General features: G+C 37.2%; 1 protein-coding gene across 1 annotated transcript in view; it reads right to left on the bottom strand.

Moving 5' to 3' along the window:
• LRRC72 (leucine rich repeat containing 72) overlaps nucleotides 1-15,082 on the bottom strand; it is a 42,219-nt gene extending 27,137 nt beyond the window's left edge. Inside the window, exons 1-3 of the mRNA XM_019472782.1 lie at nucleotides 15,034-15,082; nucleotides 14,188-14,314; nucleotides 13,027-13,173 (exon numbers count right to left, since the gene is read on the bottom strand). Of these exons, the coding sequence (XP_019328327.1) occupies nucleotides 13,027-13,173; nucleotides 14,188-14,314; nucleotides 15,034-15,082 (323 nt within the window). The remainder of the gene's footprint in view (nucleotides 1-13,026; nucleotides 13,174-14,187; nucleotides 14,315-15,033) is intronic.
• Nucleotides 15,083-15,500: the final 418 nt, after the last annotated feature.

The following is a 15,500-nucleotide window of genomic DNA, read 5'->3' on the forward strand; positions in this document are numbered from 1 at the left end:
AAGCTGAGTGGTGCGGTCGACATGCCAGAGGGATGGGATGCCATCCAGAGGGACCTGGACAAGCTGGAGAAGTGGGCCTGTGTGAACCTCCTGAGGTTTAACAAGGCCAAGCGCAAGGTCCTGCACCTGGGTCGGGGCAACCCCCGGTATCAATACAGGCTGGGGGATGAAGGGATTGAGAGCAGGCCTGCCGAGCAGGACTTGGGGGTACTGGTGGATGAAAAGCTGGACATGAGCCAGCAATGTGCGCTTGCAGCCCAGAAGGTCAGTCGTATCCTGTGTACATGGCAAAAGCCACCATTATAATACTGTCCTGCACAGAACATAGCATCTAGGCCTGGAACAGACCTTCTAGATCAAGTCCACTATTTTCCTCTTACGTTCATATAATCACATTCATAAATTTGTTACGTTATTGCCAATTAGCAGCAGAATGAAAACAGCATAATTATGTTTCACAACTGTTTCTGATTCTGTTTCTTTTTTCTTGCCTTCATGCTTGAGAAAAAGGGAGCAGGTAACATTGAATGATGAAGGGCTGGAGAAGGTGCTTGAAGAGCACCTTCATGAACTGCAAGATTCTCACAAACTACATAGTTGTGATTGACTGTTGAGGTTTTTCTACAGCTGGTAGGCATGATGATTTCACTGTCATGTAGGAACAGTTTAATAAATTCAGATCAAAGTTTTCTTATGCCCATGCTCTCATTTTTCATATTATTATCTTGCAATGATATGTAGAGGCATAGTATGTATACCGGTATGTATTGGCATTATTAAGGCCCATGACTAACAAAGATACGTGTTGAAGTTAACAAAACTGTACACCGGGGAGAAAAATATTTGAGAGTATGTTTGTAAAAGTGGTAGGGAACTCGAACAAGTAACAGTCATTGTAGCAGAACACAATTTGAATCCAATATAGACTCTTTGGAACTGTCAAACGCAGAGGAATTACTCAAACTACGTGAATTATAAAGAGCTTTTAGATAACTACTTGGACTTCTAGGTACACTGGTACCTTTGAGAATGTGGCTTTTATGCCTGTCAGGCTGAGTTTGTGATTTCTTTTTAAAAAGACGTGTACAGTTATAAAATCACATATGGGTAGAGCCCACTTCCGCTTCTACAGAAATGTCTGTGTTTTTAAAATAAAGTGATAGATGTGTTCTATAAAGTGTACCTGCAGACCTTAAAAGCAATTGCCATCTTAAAGACATATAGTTTGGTGTATAAACACTGCTTTAATCCATAATACAGCTTTCTCCCCTTCTAAATATATTTGGTAATTGTTCCAACACCACTGTAAGCTAACTTTTGGTGAGTTCTAGGGTTTTTTTATTAGCAAGGAGTAGTACTTCATAACTGTACAATTTCTAAGCACCAGCTGAAGTTTTTTCAATCCATTTACTGTATTTATATTTCCCCAGGCTCCCACTAGTTTGATTCCTTCTTAGACAAATGTTTCCAGTAGCTGCAGGTGTCAGAGCTACCTGATTGTTTGCCTTGAGGAAACAGAAGATTTGCTGTTAGTTAAAGGTTATTGATACAGGGAAGCTCCCTGGTTTGTGTGTCTGCTTATTGATGAGTAGGAATAACTTTCCATTAAAAGGTGTATGTCTGATGTGATAAAAAAAAATTCTAGTCACACACACATACATACATAGCATTGGCTTTTGTTATTTTAGCTCATTCAAAGTGATAAGAAGATTTTCACCTAAAAAATATTACTCAAATACACTGTCTTGTTAAAGCCAAACATTTTTAGGAAGTTCTAGTTATCCAGGAAACTTATGTAATGTCAGAATGGAAAGGAGAATTGTAAAAGCTGAACTTCTGGATTTAAAAAATACTACTTTGAAACAAAGCATTTTACATAAATGTTTAAAATATTCTGTTCAACAAGGACATAGTTCAGAATTTTGAAATACTTTTGCAAAATGGAGTGGATGCCTTCTAGTTATTTGTTTCCTTACTATTTTAGTAGTGACGTAAGTTTGATCTTGCTTATTGTAATTCTGTTTTCCAGGACCATCACCATTTTGTCAGACAGTTCAGAACACAGCTGGAGTTTATTTGCCTTCAAATTACTCTATCTCAAAATTCTTTTCCCTGGTTGCAACAAAAAATCATAGATTAAATTTAAGGTGGAATGCTGTAATATTTAGTATTGATTCAGTTTAACTGTGTAAGATATATAAAAACCACCCTGGTTAAACTAGTCCACATAATCAAGAAGAAATTAGTGTATCTAGAAGGATAATCTTAATCCTTGATTTTCCCAATTTTTTAAATCTAAGCAAACAAGATATATTCCATGAAATTCATGCCAAACTATCTATCATTATATTTACACAGTTTTGGTTCCCAATTTGATGCACTTTAATGTTTCCGATTTTCAGAAAGTAACAAACATCTATCCTTTGAAAATCCTCTAGTCCTTGTTACTTTCTAATTCATTCTTTATGTTCAGTAATTTAGTTTTTACACCCTGTTCCAGACTCCTCTATCTGAACTGCGAATATGCCCAAGTGGGAAGAAAAAAAGAGTCAGATTTCTAAGCTGAAAGTGTGAACCCAGCTTCAACAAATTGTATTCATTCTTCAACCTTAGTAACTGACATGCCCAAGGCAAAAATACAGTATCTTGAGCTAAAATTAGGGATCTCTCAAAAAATTCTCCACTATTGCAGTTTCCCTTTGGTGCTCTGGGACAAAGTGCAGTTCTAGTAAGTTTTTAAAAACTAAAAATTAATGTTTAGCAATCTGATTGACTAAGAAAACCGATTTGTGCTAGGCGTTTTGGAAGGTGACATTAGACACTTGCTTGTAACTCTAGACGTCTGAATAGCTTTTAAATCTAGTCCTTGGTTTCAGCTTGAAAGACAACAAAAAATGTACACGTTTTCTGAAACTACGCTTTATATATGTAAATGCCTTGATTAAAATACTGTGTAGGGCCAGGAAAAAAATATTGCCTAGTCTGCACTGGGATAGTTTTCTACAAGATTTGCTGTCTCTGCCAGTGTATTGCTGGAAATTTACTGGAGTTGGATATATATCGGCAAGCTTTTTATACAGTACCATCTCAACTCTCAGAATGGTCTAAACCACATACTATTAGAACATTAATAACTTCCAGTAAATCTTATGGTTTTTAATGCTAATGCTAGGTCACTAGTAAGCAGTGCTGAATATTTAATTCCTGGGTAGATGGGATTGTAGTTAAATACTGTTTTTTCCCAAATAATCACTAGCAAAAAAAAACCCACCACAAATAAGAACAAGCTAAACTGCCATTCATTGCAACTGGCTTTCTGGGTTTTGTTTTGTTTTGTTTTCCCTCTCTCTATTACTGTGCTAACCACATACATAAACAGCTTTGGCATACAATGTGTGTGCTAAAATTAAACAGCACATCCTGAACAATTTTCTCTGATCTTCTCCCATACTGCCTAAAAGAACCAAAGAAGCCCCAATTAATGTTTTAGAAATAGCTTTAACAAAGGTAGAAAGCAGTTCTGCAGAATTGTCACAGAACTTCAAAAATGACACAAATGAATATTTGGAACTGGTACCTGAGACATCCCACAGTAAAATTCCAAAATGGTGCTCCGTAACCTAAAAGCATCCTCGGTCACCTCGGCAAGGCAGTCAGACCTCATGGCCCTCAGTGTGGACAGCCAGTGTGGACAAGTGCCTTGGCAGCCCTCCTGACAGCAACACAGCGTGACACCTCTATCCTCAATGCTCTGATTGCCTTCATGACTTCACTGTTGGTTTTTAAAGTTCTTAATTGTGCAGCTTCTCATTATACTCTGACTCTCAGCAGATGCATTTACATCAGCGATCCAGTATCACTTATGTTGTATAGCCCATGCCATTTTGTGTCACAAGGATAGCAGAGGAACGGTAGACAAGAAGAAAGAAAAAAATTAAGTTGTTAAATCATAGAGACATAAAGGTAAGATCAAAAAAACAGAAATAAGTGTCCCTGCCTTAACAATCCCATTATGAAATGCAACTGTGTGAAAATCAGGGGAAAGCAATGCCTCCCTTCAGTGGCATTCTTCACACAGGAAAGATTATCCCCTTTTTATCTAACGCTCAAAAGCAGAAGACCTTTATCTAGATTTAAAAGGGAGACATATAAGTTATAAAACTCAGTATTGCTGTGCCGGACTCCTGGAAATCCTCTCACTTACAGAAATTCAGAATTTTGAGTGAACTCACCATGCTCAATGCCCTGGAAAAATTGTCTAGAAAGGGATTAATTGAAATCAGTTTGCAGGGCAGATTGTGAACTAAGCTAGCCAACAGAAAATGCAATTTGCAGCTGTGACTTCTGGGGGAGTTAGGTGTCCAAAGCAGCCCAGTGCCCTTTTCCTCTGCCTGTAAAGAATGAAGAGAACATTCAGAGGTAATTTTTGGGCAGAGGCACCGTACTCAAAGGGACTCCCCTTGTCCCAGAGGCTGTCCAGCATCAGCACAACATGCCAGTTGCATCAATCTTTCTGTGTGCACTTTCTTCTGAGAATATCTTCTATGCCCCATATCCAATGAGTACAGAGGGCCCCAAATCACTCCTCTGCCAGATTTGCAGCAGGAATTTCAATCTAAGCCTTCCATGAGCAAAATGTAACTGCTGGTCCACTGGATATACTGCAAGGGTGAGGCTATTCCACTTACCTTTTTTTTTTGCTTAAGTTTGACAACAAAAACTTCCCTTAAAAAAAGACAAGTGTGGCTGGTGCTATCTTTGCCTTGGCCTGGGATAGCCTGTTTGCCTTCCATGCAGGTGAAAGCTTGTTAAACTGTTCCCTTAAAGAAAGATCAATCATTTTAGGTCTCAAAATTGTTCTAGGATATCCAAATACCTTACAGCTTTTTTGTAAGCCCAGCAACCAAAATTAATCTCATTGGTTTGTGTGAAGAGATACTTTCATCAGTAAATCCTGAAGCTTTCTACCAAGGAAATTATTTTTATCCATGTTCTACTCATGGAGAATTCAAAGCACAGAATTCTAAAAGCACAGAATGGCAGTAATGGAAATAAAATTAAGATCTACTGACTCTCGACTCTATGCCCAAATAGCAGGGCAATTAGGAAAAAAAAAGAAGGTGGATTTAAAGATATTTTAATAAAATAGTTTTTAAAACTTCTAAAATATTTAAATGCATACAGTGGAGTTCGAGTCTGAGAAGAATTTTTTGAAGTGCCTGAAAATTGGTATGTTAAAAGTGATCCTACATTCTTCCTTGACTGGGACACTCACGGAATATAGTGATTGTTTCCATGTTCTATCAGAAATTTTGAAATAACATTTTATTCCAAATTTGGCTCAAAAGTGGGATGTTTTTCAGAGAGAGAACATACTCTCCCTCAGCCTGTGCTTTGTCAAAGTGAATCTGGTCACTCTTCTTGAAAGATGTCTCCGTATTTAATACTAACTTTTGAGACAAACAATTTTTAAATGGGAACATTGTTTTATTCTCTCAGCCTCACAAACTAAGAACTTCCTTTCTATCTCATTTTGAGAGGGCAGATAACTTACTATAAGAACATACAAGAAAAACTGGAAGTTGAATTGAATCCAAGTCCATACCGTGAGAATGTATTTTCATATTTATACGACAAAGACACAACTTCTACAAATAAGCAATTTTAATTGAAAAATGCTGACAAAATCCTTACTATTTGGACTGTGCAATCTGTTTTTGATTTAAGACATAAAAGAGTCTTAATTTTATAGAAAAGATGTGATGGGACTATGTATTATTGAAAGTTCTCAATTGTCAATATAAATATTATGATCTTGTTCAACAGTGAGGGGATTGTATTCATTTTGGCAATATTCAAAATGCAATCAACCATAGATTATGAATGCCTTTAGACACTGTGCAATGGTGCATAAAACCAATCAATTATCCTTTTTGGCTAGGCTTATCTGGCACTGAGACTGGAAACCTGTTCTATTGTGAATTGTATGCACCTCAAAAATACATACAAACTATTTTCTGGTTTCTGTTTGCTTAATTAGTACGCATGACATTCCTAGTCGTACTGGGCATGGGAATCTTTACCATCCAATTTTCACATATGTGTCCTACTTCTATGAAATTTATCTAGGAATTAAATAAATGCAGTTTATCACTCTTTAGAACCTTGTTGTATGTATCTTCTTGTCTCAGTCTGATGTCATACCTCACCACATTATTAATCAACGTGTGCAGCATGGAACTCACAATTGTGCGGCATACCATGAGATTTTTGCAGCATTTTGAACTCCACATGAAAGTAAAGGACTAAATGTGTTTGCAGTGTGGTTCCCTGAATAATTACTCAAATTATTCCGCCAGTATAGGTCAGTTTGGATCTTTGCCACCCGTGCTATTTGTAATCCTGATCAGAAATAGACAATTGTGCCAAACTGTGCATCCTGTCAGTCTGCTCATATGAAACTCAGCAGCATCAAGGAATTTCCTTGAATGCTATACAGTGGCCTCCCACAGAGGAACAAAGGAGCCAGAGAAAGATATTATATTCCCTGAGCTTCCTGCACATCACTCTGGTTTATTCAAAATGTAAAACCCCCTCTCTTCTTGGCTAAATAAGCCATTCATTTAAGACTTGAGTCCAATCAGTAATCCAGTTCACCATTACATTAAAAATGGCATATCCCATTTTATCACAACTGTAAGGCATGGAAGTTTTCTCCACATTCCTTAGTATATGTTGCATTTAGAGGATGCTCTCTTCAATCACACTATTACTGTCTTGACAGTTTAGTCATTGTTATTCATGAGGACTTCTTGATGTTTATCTGCAAGTTGTTCAAACTTGTCAAGAAGATCACAGTGATGACCTTGAAATAAGAATGAATGAGGCCTTTGTGTTCTATAAATCAGTAACAGTCAGCACAATGCTTGTATTTTTCTCCTGGGAGAAAAGAAGATAGCTACCTGTGGCCATAAGTTTCTGTACTTGTACATAGTACTTGTTACTAATGCAAAATTAAACCTCTAACATATGAGGTGGAAAAAACACCCCTCAAATGAAAGCAAAAAGGAAAGTTTTCAAAACCAGTGTTCAGCCTAAGTTGCTAGAGCAGGAGAAATACTGAATGTCAGAGAAGGCAATGAATATATATGATTCAGAGTCTTTGAGGAAAACTTTAAAGACATTCCAGAAGAGCCTAACATAATTAAAAGAGCTGTAGATAGATAAATGCATTAAAGGAATAACCAAATAGCACATTAGAGGAAAGTGTTAAGTATTACTGAGGCACAGCTAAATATATTAGCCTGCTATAGCATAAATGAGGTACTCCTCAAAATTTTAAATTTGAAGTTAATGTAAGTTACGTATAAAATAGTAGGTTGAAATTAGTAAGGAGGAAAATCAAACTATATTCTCCAGAATTAATTTTTTTTGAACCCTTAGGAATAAGCAATAAGGAAAAGTAACCTGTCTTACTAGAAAACCAACTATCAGATCGATAATATGGAAACCTTCAGTTTTCTTTTCACCGGTATGGCAATGGGATCCCAGAATTTGCTGAGAAGCTCTCAAAAAAACTTAAAGATGTCTTGGCATTCTGTGTAACAACATGTAACTCTAAGGGCAACTTAAATGCATAAGGGATTGAGCAGCTACCTTATGAGGAGAGACTGAAAAGTTGGGAGTCTTCAGCAGTGAAAGGAGAAGGCTAGGAAGAAAAGTAATGAAGCGTTATGAAGGCATGAAAATAGTGGATAAGGTGAAGGTAAAACTTCTGTTCACTCTATCCTGTAATACGAGAACTTAATAAAAATAATAGATCAGCTTAAAACAGATAAAACAAAGCATTTTTTTAAACACAAGGTAGCGGACTTCTGGCACTCGCTATCACATGAGATTGTAGAGGCAAATTGTGTCAACAGGTTCAAAAAGGGATTAGACAAATAGATGGACCATAGGGTAGGGATGTACCTCTGGCATCCCTAACACAACAGTGTTGTATCGTGGGAAGTGAAAGAGGAATGGACCTCTGAAAACAGCTGGGCTTGTTATTCTCTGTGAATAACCTCTCCTGTTGCCACTGCTGGAGACAGAAAACTGGGCTGGATAGACCACTGGTCTGACCCACTAAAGCCTTTCTTACAGTCTTAAAATAAAATTAAGAGCTCTATTTAAATGCAAGCATCAATCTGATATGCATTACTAATCCTAAAAGCGAATGTGAAGCTTGAATAGTTAAGTTTGTTGTTAAAATACCTTAAGAAATCAGTGTTACTTATCTTGGCCTCATGAAAGTCAAAATTGGGTGTGCCTAGTAAAAACAATTTCAGTAAACGATGCCCTCTCTTTACAGGAATACTGCTGCTTTCTGAACTGTAAGAATTTGTGGTTACTTTGTTTTAAATATACAGCTTGTATATTTTAAGATTCTATATTGTATCATATAAGGTGAAAGTACTACGTGGTTGTATGTGCTTTCAAATTTACAGCCAGGCTTAACCTAGAAACCAGCATGCAGCAATGTATTATAGCTCGTTAGAAATATAATGGTGCCGATAATATTTCCCTTCACTGTTTTATTATACAGTTATAAAACACTGCTTTATTTTTACATTTATGATGTAGAAGAGTCCAGGCTATAAAACACATTTTGTTGGCATAAAAAGGGGATGATTGTGTGAGGTTTTGTTGAGGATGAGCTCACAAAAGATCAGTAAATTTGCAGCACATCAGCCGTAATTATACACAGATGCAATTCTTTCTCTGTCTCCATTTTTTTTAAATTTTATAAAAGACACCCTATCTCTCTATTTGCTTGCTTCACGAGAAATATAAAAGTAGCAGACAAAATGCATTTTTCAAGCAATTGTATAACCCACGTATCAGTAATGCCATCTTCCAAATGCTAAGAAATTCAGTAGAATACCTTGCTTCTAAGGAAATCTCTCAAAACATTCATCCCATCACACCAAGAAAAAAATTAAGCATGTTCTGAAAATTGTTCTGGACTCTGACTAAGAAGAAAAGGTTTGATCCAGGGCTTTTTACTTAGCTACTAGATTACATACCCTAGAACCACGTAACAAATCCTCAAACACACAGTAGTCTGACCCATCCGTGTTTCCATTTTGAAGTTCACTTTGCTGGATGGACTGAAGTTTCCAGTCAGATTCACAAAGCCCATCTAGGCAGTCTCTGCTCTGCAGGTGGGTTCAGGTGAGCCACATGAATGATATCTACGTTAGTAAGTAGTGCAGGCTAATAGGAAAGGATTTGTGGCATGAAAGAGTTAGTGCTGAGAGCTTAACATCCACACCACACATTTCAGGAAGGTTTACTTAGCGGTATTTCTAGCCTGGTCCTGTGGCTGGAGAGCATTAGGTGTGCTTTTGGAGCATATCTTCTAGTTTAATCTCATCCAAAAGGAACCTAGTTCCTATGCTTTGAGATTGCTTTGTGATGTGAATAAAAGCATGACAAATACTCAGAAGCACATGCCAAAATGCTAATGGTGAAATGCAGCCATGGGTATCATCAACATTCAAAATTAGTTACATTTCAGTACTTTAAGCACAAAGGTCTTTCACGGTCTGGGTTACTTAGAGGCCATACTTGTGAAGGATTTGCATCAGAATAGTACTTCTAACTTTCCTTTAGTATGAAATTAGATAAGGCTAGGGAAACTGTAAGATATCTGAACAAATATGAACTTCATAGAACAAAAAAAAAGAACTTGTTTGCAAATATAAATATTTGCTTTAACTACATTTATCCACCAGATGGTGTCCCACAACATATCCTTTAGGAGCTGCCTGAAAGAATGAGGAATGGTTCTACATCTATTTCACAGATACCAACACTGTATTTTTGAAACTCACAAATATTTTTCAATACATAAATGCTCAAGGACAAATTTTAAATTTTACCAAAATGCCATATCTGGAAAAAATCATGGTAAACAGTGCTCTTTATTGCTGCATTACATTTTTCCCATTTTCGTCTTTCAATGAGCCACGGAGGCAGGAAGCTCTCAAGTGTTTGTATTTTATTAAAAGTGTAGAAAAACTGCATGGTTTAGAGAATATTGACACTAAACTAATCAGTTCAAGCTGGTTTAGGAAAATGTCGGGCTTATATAAATAGAAAATATTCAACAGTCTACTCAATGACAAAATTTTGAAAAGGGGAGGCCACTAAAAAGTGGAAAAATAGATCCTTTTGATTAATGACTCAATAGTGGAAGAATGTTGCCCATACCCATCTGTGTCCCAGACAAAGTGAAGGAGATGGTTTATCTCCTGCCAGGACAAAAGCCAGCACAAAAGGAAGATCTTACAATGCAGAATTCTGGTGAATCTTCACTTATGGTACCCCATGGAGTCTGTAGTAACAATAGGGAAAGGAAATGTGGCAGACTAAAAAAAATCTCACAGAAAGCCAGAAGATGAGAATTTAAGGTTTTTACTGAATAGGGCTACAGGTGTGTATTTGAGTGGAATTTGGTTCCGTGTTTACAAAAGTATACAATATCACTTTAAATTCTCTACTAGCAGAATAGTAAGACAGGAAAAAACAAATAGAAAATAAAAATAGAATCTATGGTTCCTGCAGTGTGTCATTCATTATGTATCTGTTGACTAAACTGAAAGAGCTCATGGCAGGAGGCTATATTACCAGCTGTACAAAATGCTTCATAAATCCTTGATATTTAAGCCAACACTTCCAATACTTTTTCAAAATTAGGGATTTAAAGCTGGTTCTTAAATCAATGGTCCGATTCTCAGTTGTACCAAGTGCCCAATCATACGTGCTGAGTCAGTAAGAACTATAGTGCTCAACATTTTAATATAACTTACACAGGTTTGCAAACTTTTCCCCTCACCTTTGCCACTGCTCTCACCAAGATAGTCTCCCCTGCTGTTTCCTCTTTCCTCTGCAGTATGAGAACTGTTGCCAACAGGCAATTTCTCTGTTGGACAAGTAGATACATAATCATGGGTAAAGAAAGGTTGACCCCATATCATGTAGAACCCACACTCACAGTTGTGACTGATTCAGTTAACTTTGGAGAGTGTCAATGTTTCTTTTCCTGGTGTCCTTTCCAGCATCTGCTTTGGATGAGGAGGAAGGTTCTGGAGCTACCACTGTTCAGGAGGTGGCTTCACTGCTCCATGGCCTCCCTCTGCTCCTGCCCTGTGCATATCAGTCCTTCTCCCAGCAGACACTCCCTCAGCACAGCTCTGTGCCTTGGCCTCATCCATCTTTTAGCCACTTCTCAAGCAGTGTGATTCATGGGGAGTGACCTCCTATGTGGAGAACTGGTCCAGAATAACAAATAAGTAACAGTTACACAAACAGCAAAAAACCCAAGAACTCAGGCTTCTTTTGGCTTTAAGTCATAGATTTCTATGAAATGGCTGAGGTAGAGCTCATAATTTGATATAAAACTGATTAGTAATGATGTGCAGCTATTTGGAACCCTACTTAATAGTATGCTCCATCTTTTTATTCACTATATTCTGCCTCCAATTTTCTAATTAGTTTAATTTAATTTCTAATTAGTTTAATTTAATCCTTGTTTATTAGTAAAAGTATTTTTTTTTTTACTTCTCAGTGACTTTTACAGCACTTACAAAACATGAGGAGCAACTATATGTACCCTTAAGTGATTTAAAATGTCAGCATTCACTGCCTTTATTCCTTGGTATGCACCTGGACTGTAGCACCCTGCTGGTATGTGGGGCATCAGTACAATTGCTAAGACCTTCTGCAGATTCAAGAGCTTGCTCTGATGAAATACAGAAGAAATATACCTCTAGGGGACGGAAATTTTGGTCTGAAACCACAGTACTTGCCTGAACACGTAACCTTGCCCCCAGTTCACATGGAATGACACCAACCTTCATCCCACAAGTTCTAGGAACACATTAGTTTCATGTCCATGAAAGCACCAACCTCCTGATTTGTGTCTAGCTTTAGAATCAAAGACAGTGTCTGTATTACTTACTCATAAACTAGTACATTCCAATGAAATCAGTCTAATGATTCTGGAATTTCTACTGTAAGATGTTTCTATGCATAATTGGACTGTGCAGAGGTACAAATGGCCAGCATCCAACGAAAAATCATGAACCAGCCTGAAACACACACACTTCTTGTTATATGATCTTTATATGTCAAAAAAACAGGGGCAAGGGGGGTCCGCCTCAACTAATTAATTTTCCAGCAGTATCTATTTGCATGATGAAGCAAAGCTTGTAAAAGGTGAGGACGCGTATAACTCTTTTTATTAAGGTATTCTTCACTTTGATACTGCTGAGAATTTGACAGCACTGTTCTTAAATTAGGTTTTTGTTATGAATGCCTCGATGTTTTGTACTCTGTGTATAGTAGGCCTCATACCATATTCTTAGAGACAAAAATAACTCCTTCGTGTTCAGCTGAGTAGCTTGGTAACTGTCTGAGAGACTGAACAGTGATAAATGAGAGAAAAATTAAAGAAGACTTAGAGATTACTGAAATCTAGTGTACCTGTACCTTTACAAGGGAAAGTACCGGGTAGTATTACAGATGAGAAATCTTTTTGCGGCCAAAAAACGAAAGCCCAAACCTTCAGAGTACAGATAAGACATTCTCAATAGCAAGGGTGAATGTCCAAATCAGCAGACGAGATGAATCCTGCATCTGCTGAAGTCTTCCTTCACATTTCAGTGCCTTTCTGAAACACGTTCTTTAGTCAAATACAGGTTATGAAGTTCAGTACAAAAGTACCTGGATGTATTGTATATAATCATCTAGCAGTCTCCCCTGGCCTTCCAATAGTAAAAAGCTTTGGGAAATGCAGTAAAATTGGATCCATGCTCTGTTTACTCTTCCATTTAAAAAAGAGTAACAAATTACATTTAAATATTTTTCATGTGTGCGTGAAGTATTTTGCCATATCTGTAGCCTTTAGAATGAATAATCTGCATAATTTTTTGTGGCTTCCATAGTCTTAGATTCTTGGGCTCTAATGAAAAATAGCACCTTGCTTTAGTGACTGTCTTTTTCAGACAAATGTAAAGCTGATCGAAACGAAACCATTCTCGTGAACCAACTAAAGTGGACAGCTGATTTTCTTTGGCTCTTTTAAAGACTCCAGCCAAAATCAGTTTTCCTTTTTTTATGTTTCTCCTGCAAATACAATCTCAGAAACAAGAAAAATTTGCATTCCATACACTTAAAAAGAAATAGAGTATTTTCCTTCTGTTTTTCTAAACAGTTATCCTTGAAACAAAGAAATACTGTGTAGACTTGACAGCCTGTGGCACAGAACAACACACAACTTGGCCAGTAGACCATGTGTGGCAAAGAAAAAAACAATTTTAATGAACAATAGGTACCAAGAAACAATATCAATTGTTATCATTACTTTCTTTTAAAATTAAAATGGTCCAATTTTAAGATACTTCTTCCAAAAACTACCAAAAAAAAAGGAAAATGTGTATAGTTTACAATTAGAAAGGGAAAAAGAAAATGTACATTTAAAAATGTTTTCTATACATGTTTATTATCTGTACCATATGAGTTGTGCTTTGTCCATAAGTGTTCTATTGATAATTTACTTAAAATGCTTGGATAAGGACTGGCCCTTTGGCACGAGTGAGGTAGCACGGAGTACATAAAACAAGAATCAGTGTAATCTGTTTCTTCTGGTGAAATACATTTTTATTTTGTTGAGACTTTTGTCTCAATGTACAAAAATGCAGTTTCAATTTGATTTAATATTTCTAATGCCACGTACTAAGTCCATTATTTTTCCAGTCTTAACTAACTGCATTTCAGTGAATGGTGCAGCTACTCTTCAGCAAGCTAGATCCTGCCTCACTTATGCGCAATTTCAGTTGAACTTCGTGAGAGTTCGTTCTTCTAAAGAAGTAGACATTTGAGTTCTAATTTGTATCGAGCATTTTTGGATCTTTCAACATGCTTGATGCCAAAATATAATGCTATGTGACAGTTTTGTAAGCTAACAAAACGAGCACTCACTATATCCTCCATTTTATTTCCACTGTAACAAAAAAGCTCATGATCTTAACATATACATTCACCTAACACTATTACTTGGATTAGTTGCTTGCATGCAACACTTATTTTCTTTGTAAATTACTGCTATGTTTAGTATTTTCTATTTTTAACAGAGCATACCAGCCTGGCAAAGGATTGCTAGTAACATTCAGTTCATCACCCTCTTGTAGGAAAGTGCTTTTGCTTGTCTGCAGCCTCGTTAAGGCTTGCAGCCTCGTTAAGGCTTTGTACCCGACAACTGTCTCATCTGCATGCAAAACAGAGAGAGCTGGAACTAGTATCCAGATATATCTGGATAGGAAAGCCTATCACTCTAAGCATTAGTTTTAAGACACCCTGACTATTACTATTCCAGTCCCAACCAAATCATTTCACCGTTTCTACCTTCCCACATACTTAGTAGACTGGTAAAGTTTACAATCAGCTGAGTATTTTGAAAAATCCAGGGTCCTGGCCATTTCATGTAGATAAAAAAAGTATTATTCTTTCAATAGCGATAGAATTTTAGTCTAGTGTTTTTGGCCAAAACTTCCGTGGTCCAAGGTATGTGTTGTGCCTCCATGTCTGCTTGTTGCTCCCCGTGCAGTTTAGTCACATGTAGGTGATTTTGAACGAATGCAGTTTGCAAAGTCCGTTGGGAATTTTCAGGATGGAAAGCACTTTATAAATGTAAAATATTGTATTATTACAGCTGCCTCCAAGAGAGAAGTTGTGTTTAGCAGAACATTCGGAAAGAAAATTTACAGAAATTTATTAGAAGCTTAATTTTGTTTCCAAACCACAGTCACTAGAGATTCAAACTATTTCTCTTGAATTCTACCTGCCAAATTTTGATGAGATGAAATTCCCCCCTCCCCATTTAAAAGACTGGGATTGACCACAGTTATACTGCAGACTTTAAAGTAACCTGCATTATTAGGTTTTCTCCACATTCCAACCCATCTGCCTTAGGGTATTAAACCCTACTTTCATCTCTGTGAGGTTCACTATTTCCAAATCCAAGCCATAAGGCCATGTCTAGACTACTAACTGAAAAGTGGGTTTGACTGCACACATGCGCACACTAAGCCACATGTCCCACAGATTTTCCATCTATACTTTTGTACATAGCCCACTCACAGCTTGGTTTTAAATAATCTACACTGTTATAAAGAAAAACAAGCTCCCAGTACTAGCTGATGAACCATCACTATGATTGATTTTGCCGGGGTGCAGGCCAGGCAGACTGCCTGAACAAAAGCTTGGCCCACACAAAGACACTGAGTATAATCAGTGTTTCTGAGTATAGCGAGAGTTTTTTCCACCTCCTGGCTCTCATGCTAAAATAACGCCTTGGTATTAGCTTAAGGGTTTGTGGTGTGAACTATGGGAGAGTTAGGTCTTGAGAATATTCTGAGATCCACACATGCTTGACAGTATAGATGCAAATCCTA

Source organism: Aptenodytes forsteri, unplaced genomic scaffold, assembly GCF_000699145.1.
Source record: "Aptenodytes forsteri isolate BGI_AS27 unplaced genomic scaffold, ASM69914v1 Scaffold164, whole genome shotgun sequence".
Taxonomy (NCBI): domain Eukaryota; kingdom Metazoa; phylum Chordata; class Aves; order Sphenisciformes; family Spheniscidae; genus Aptenodytes; species Aptenodytes forsteri.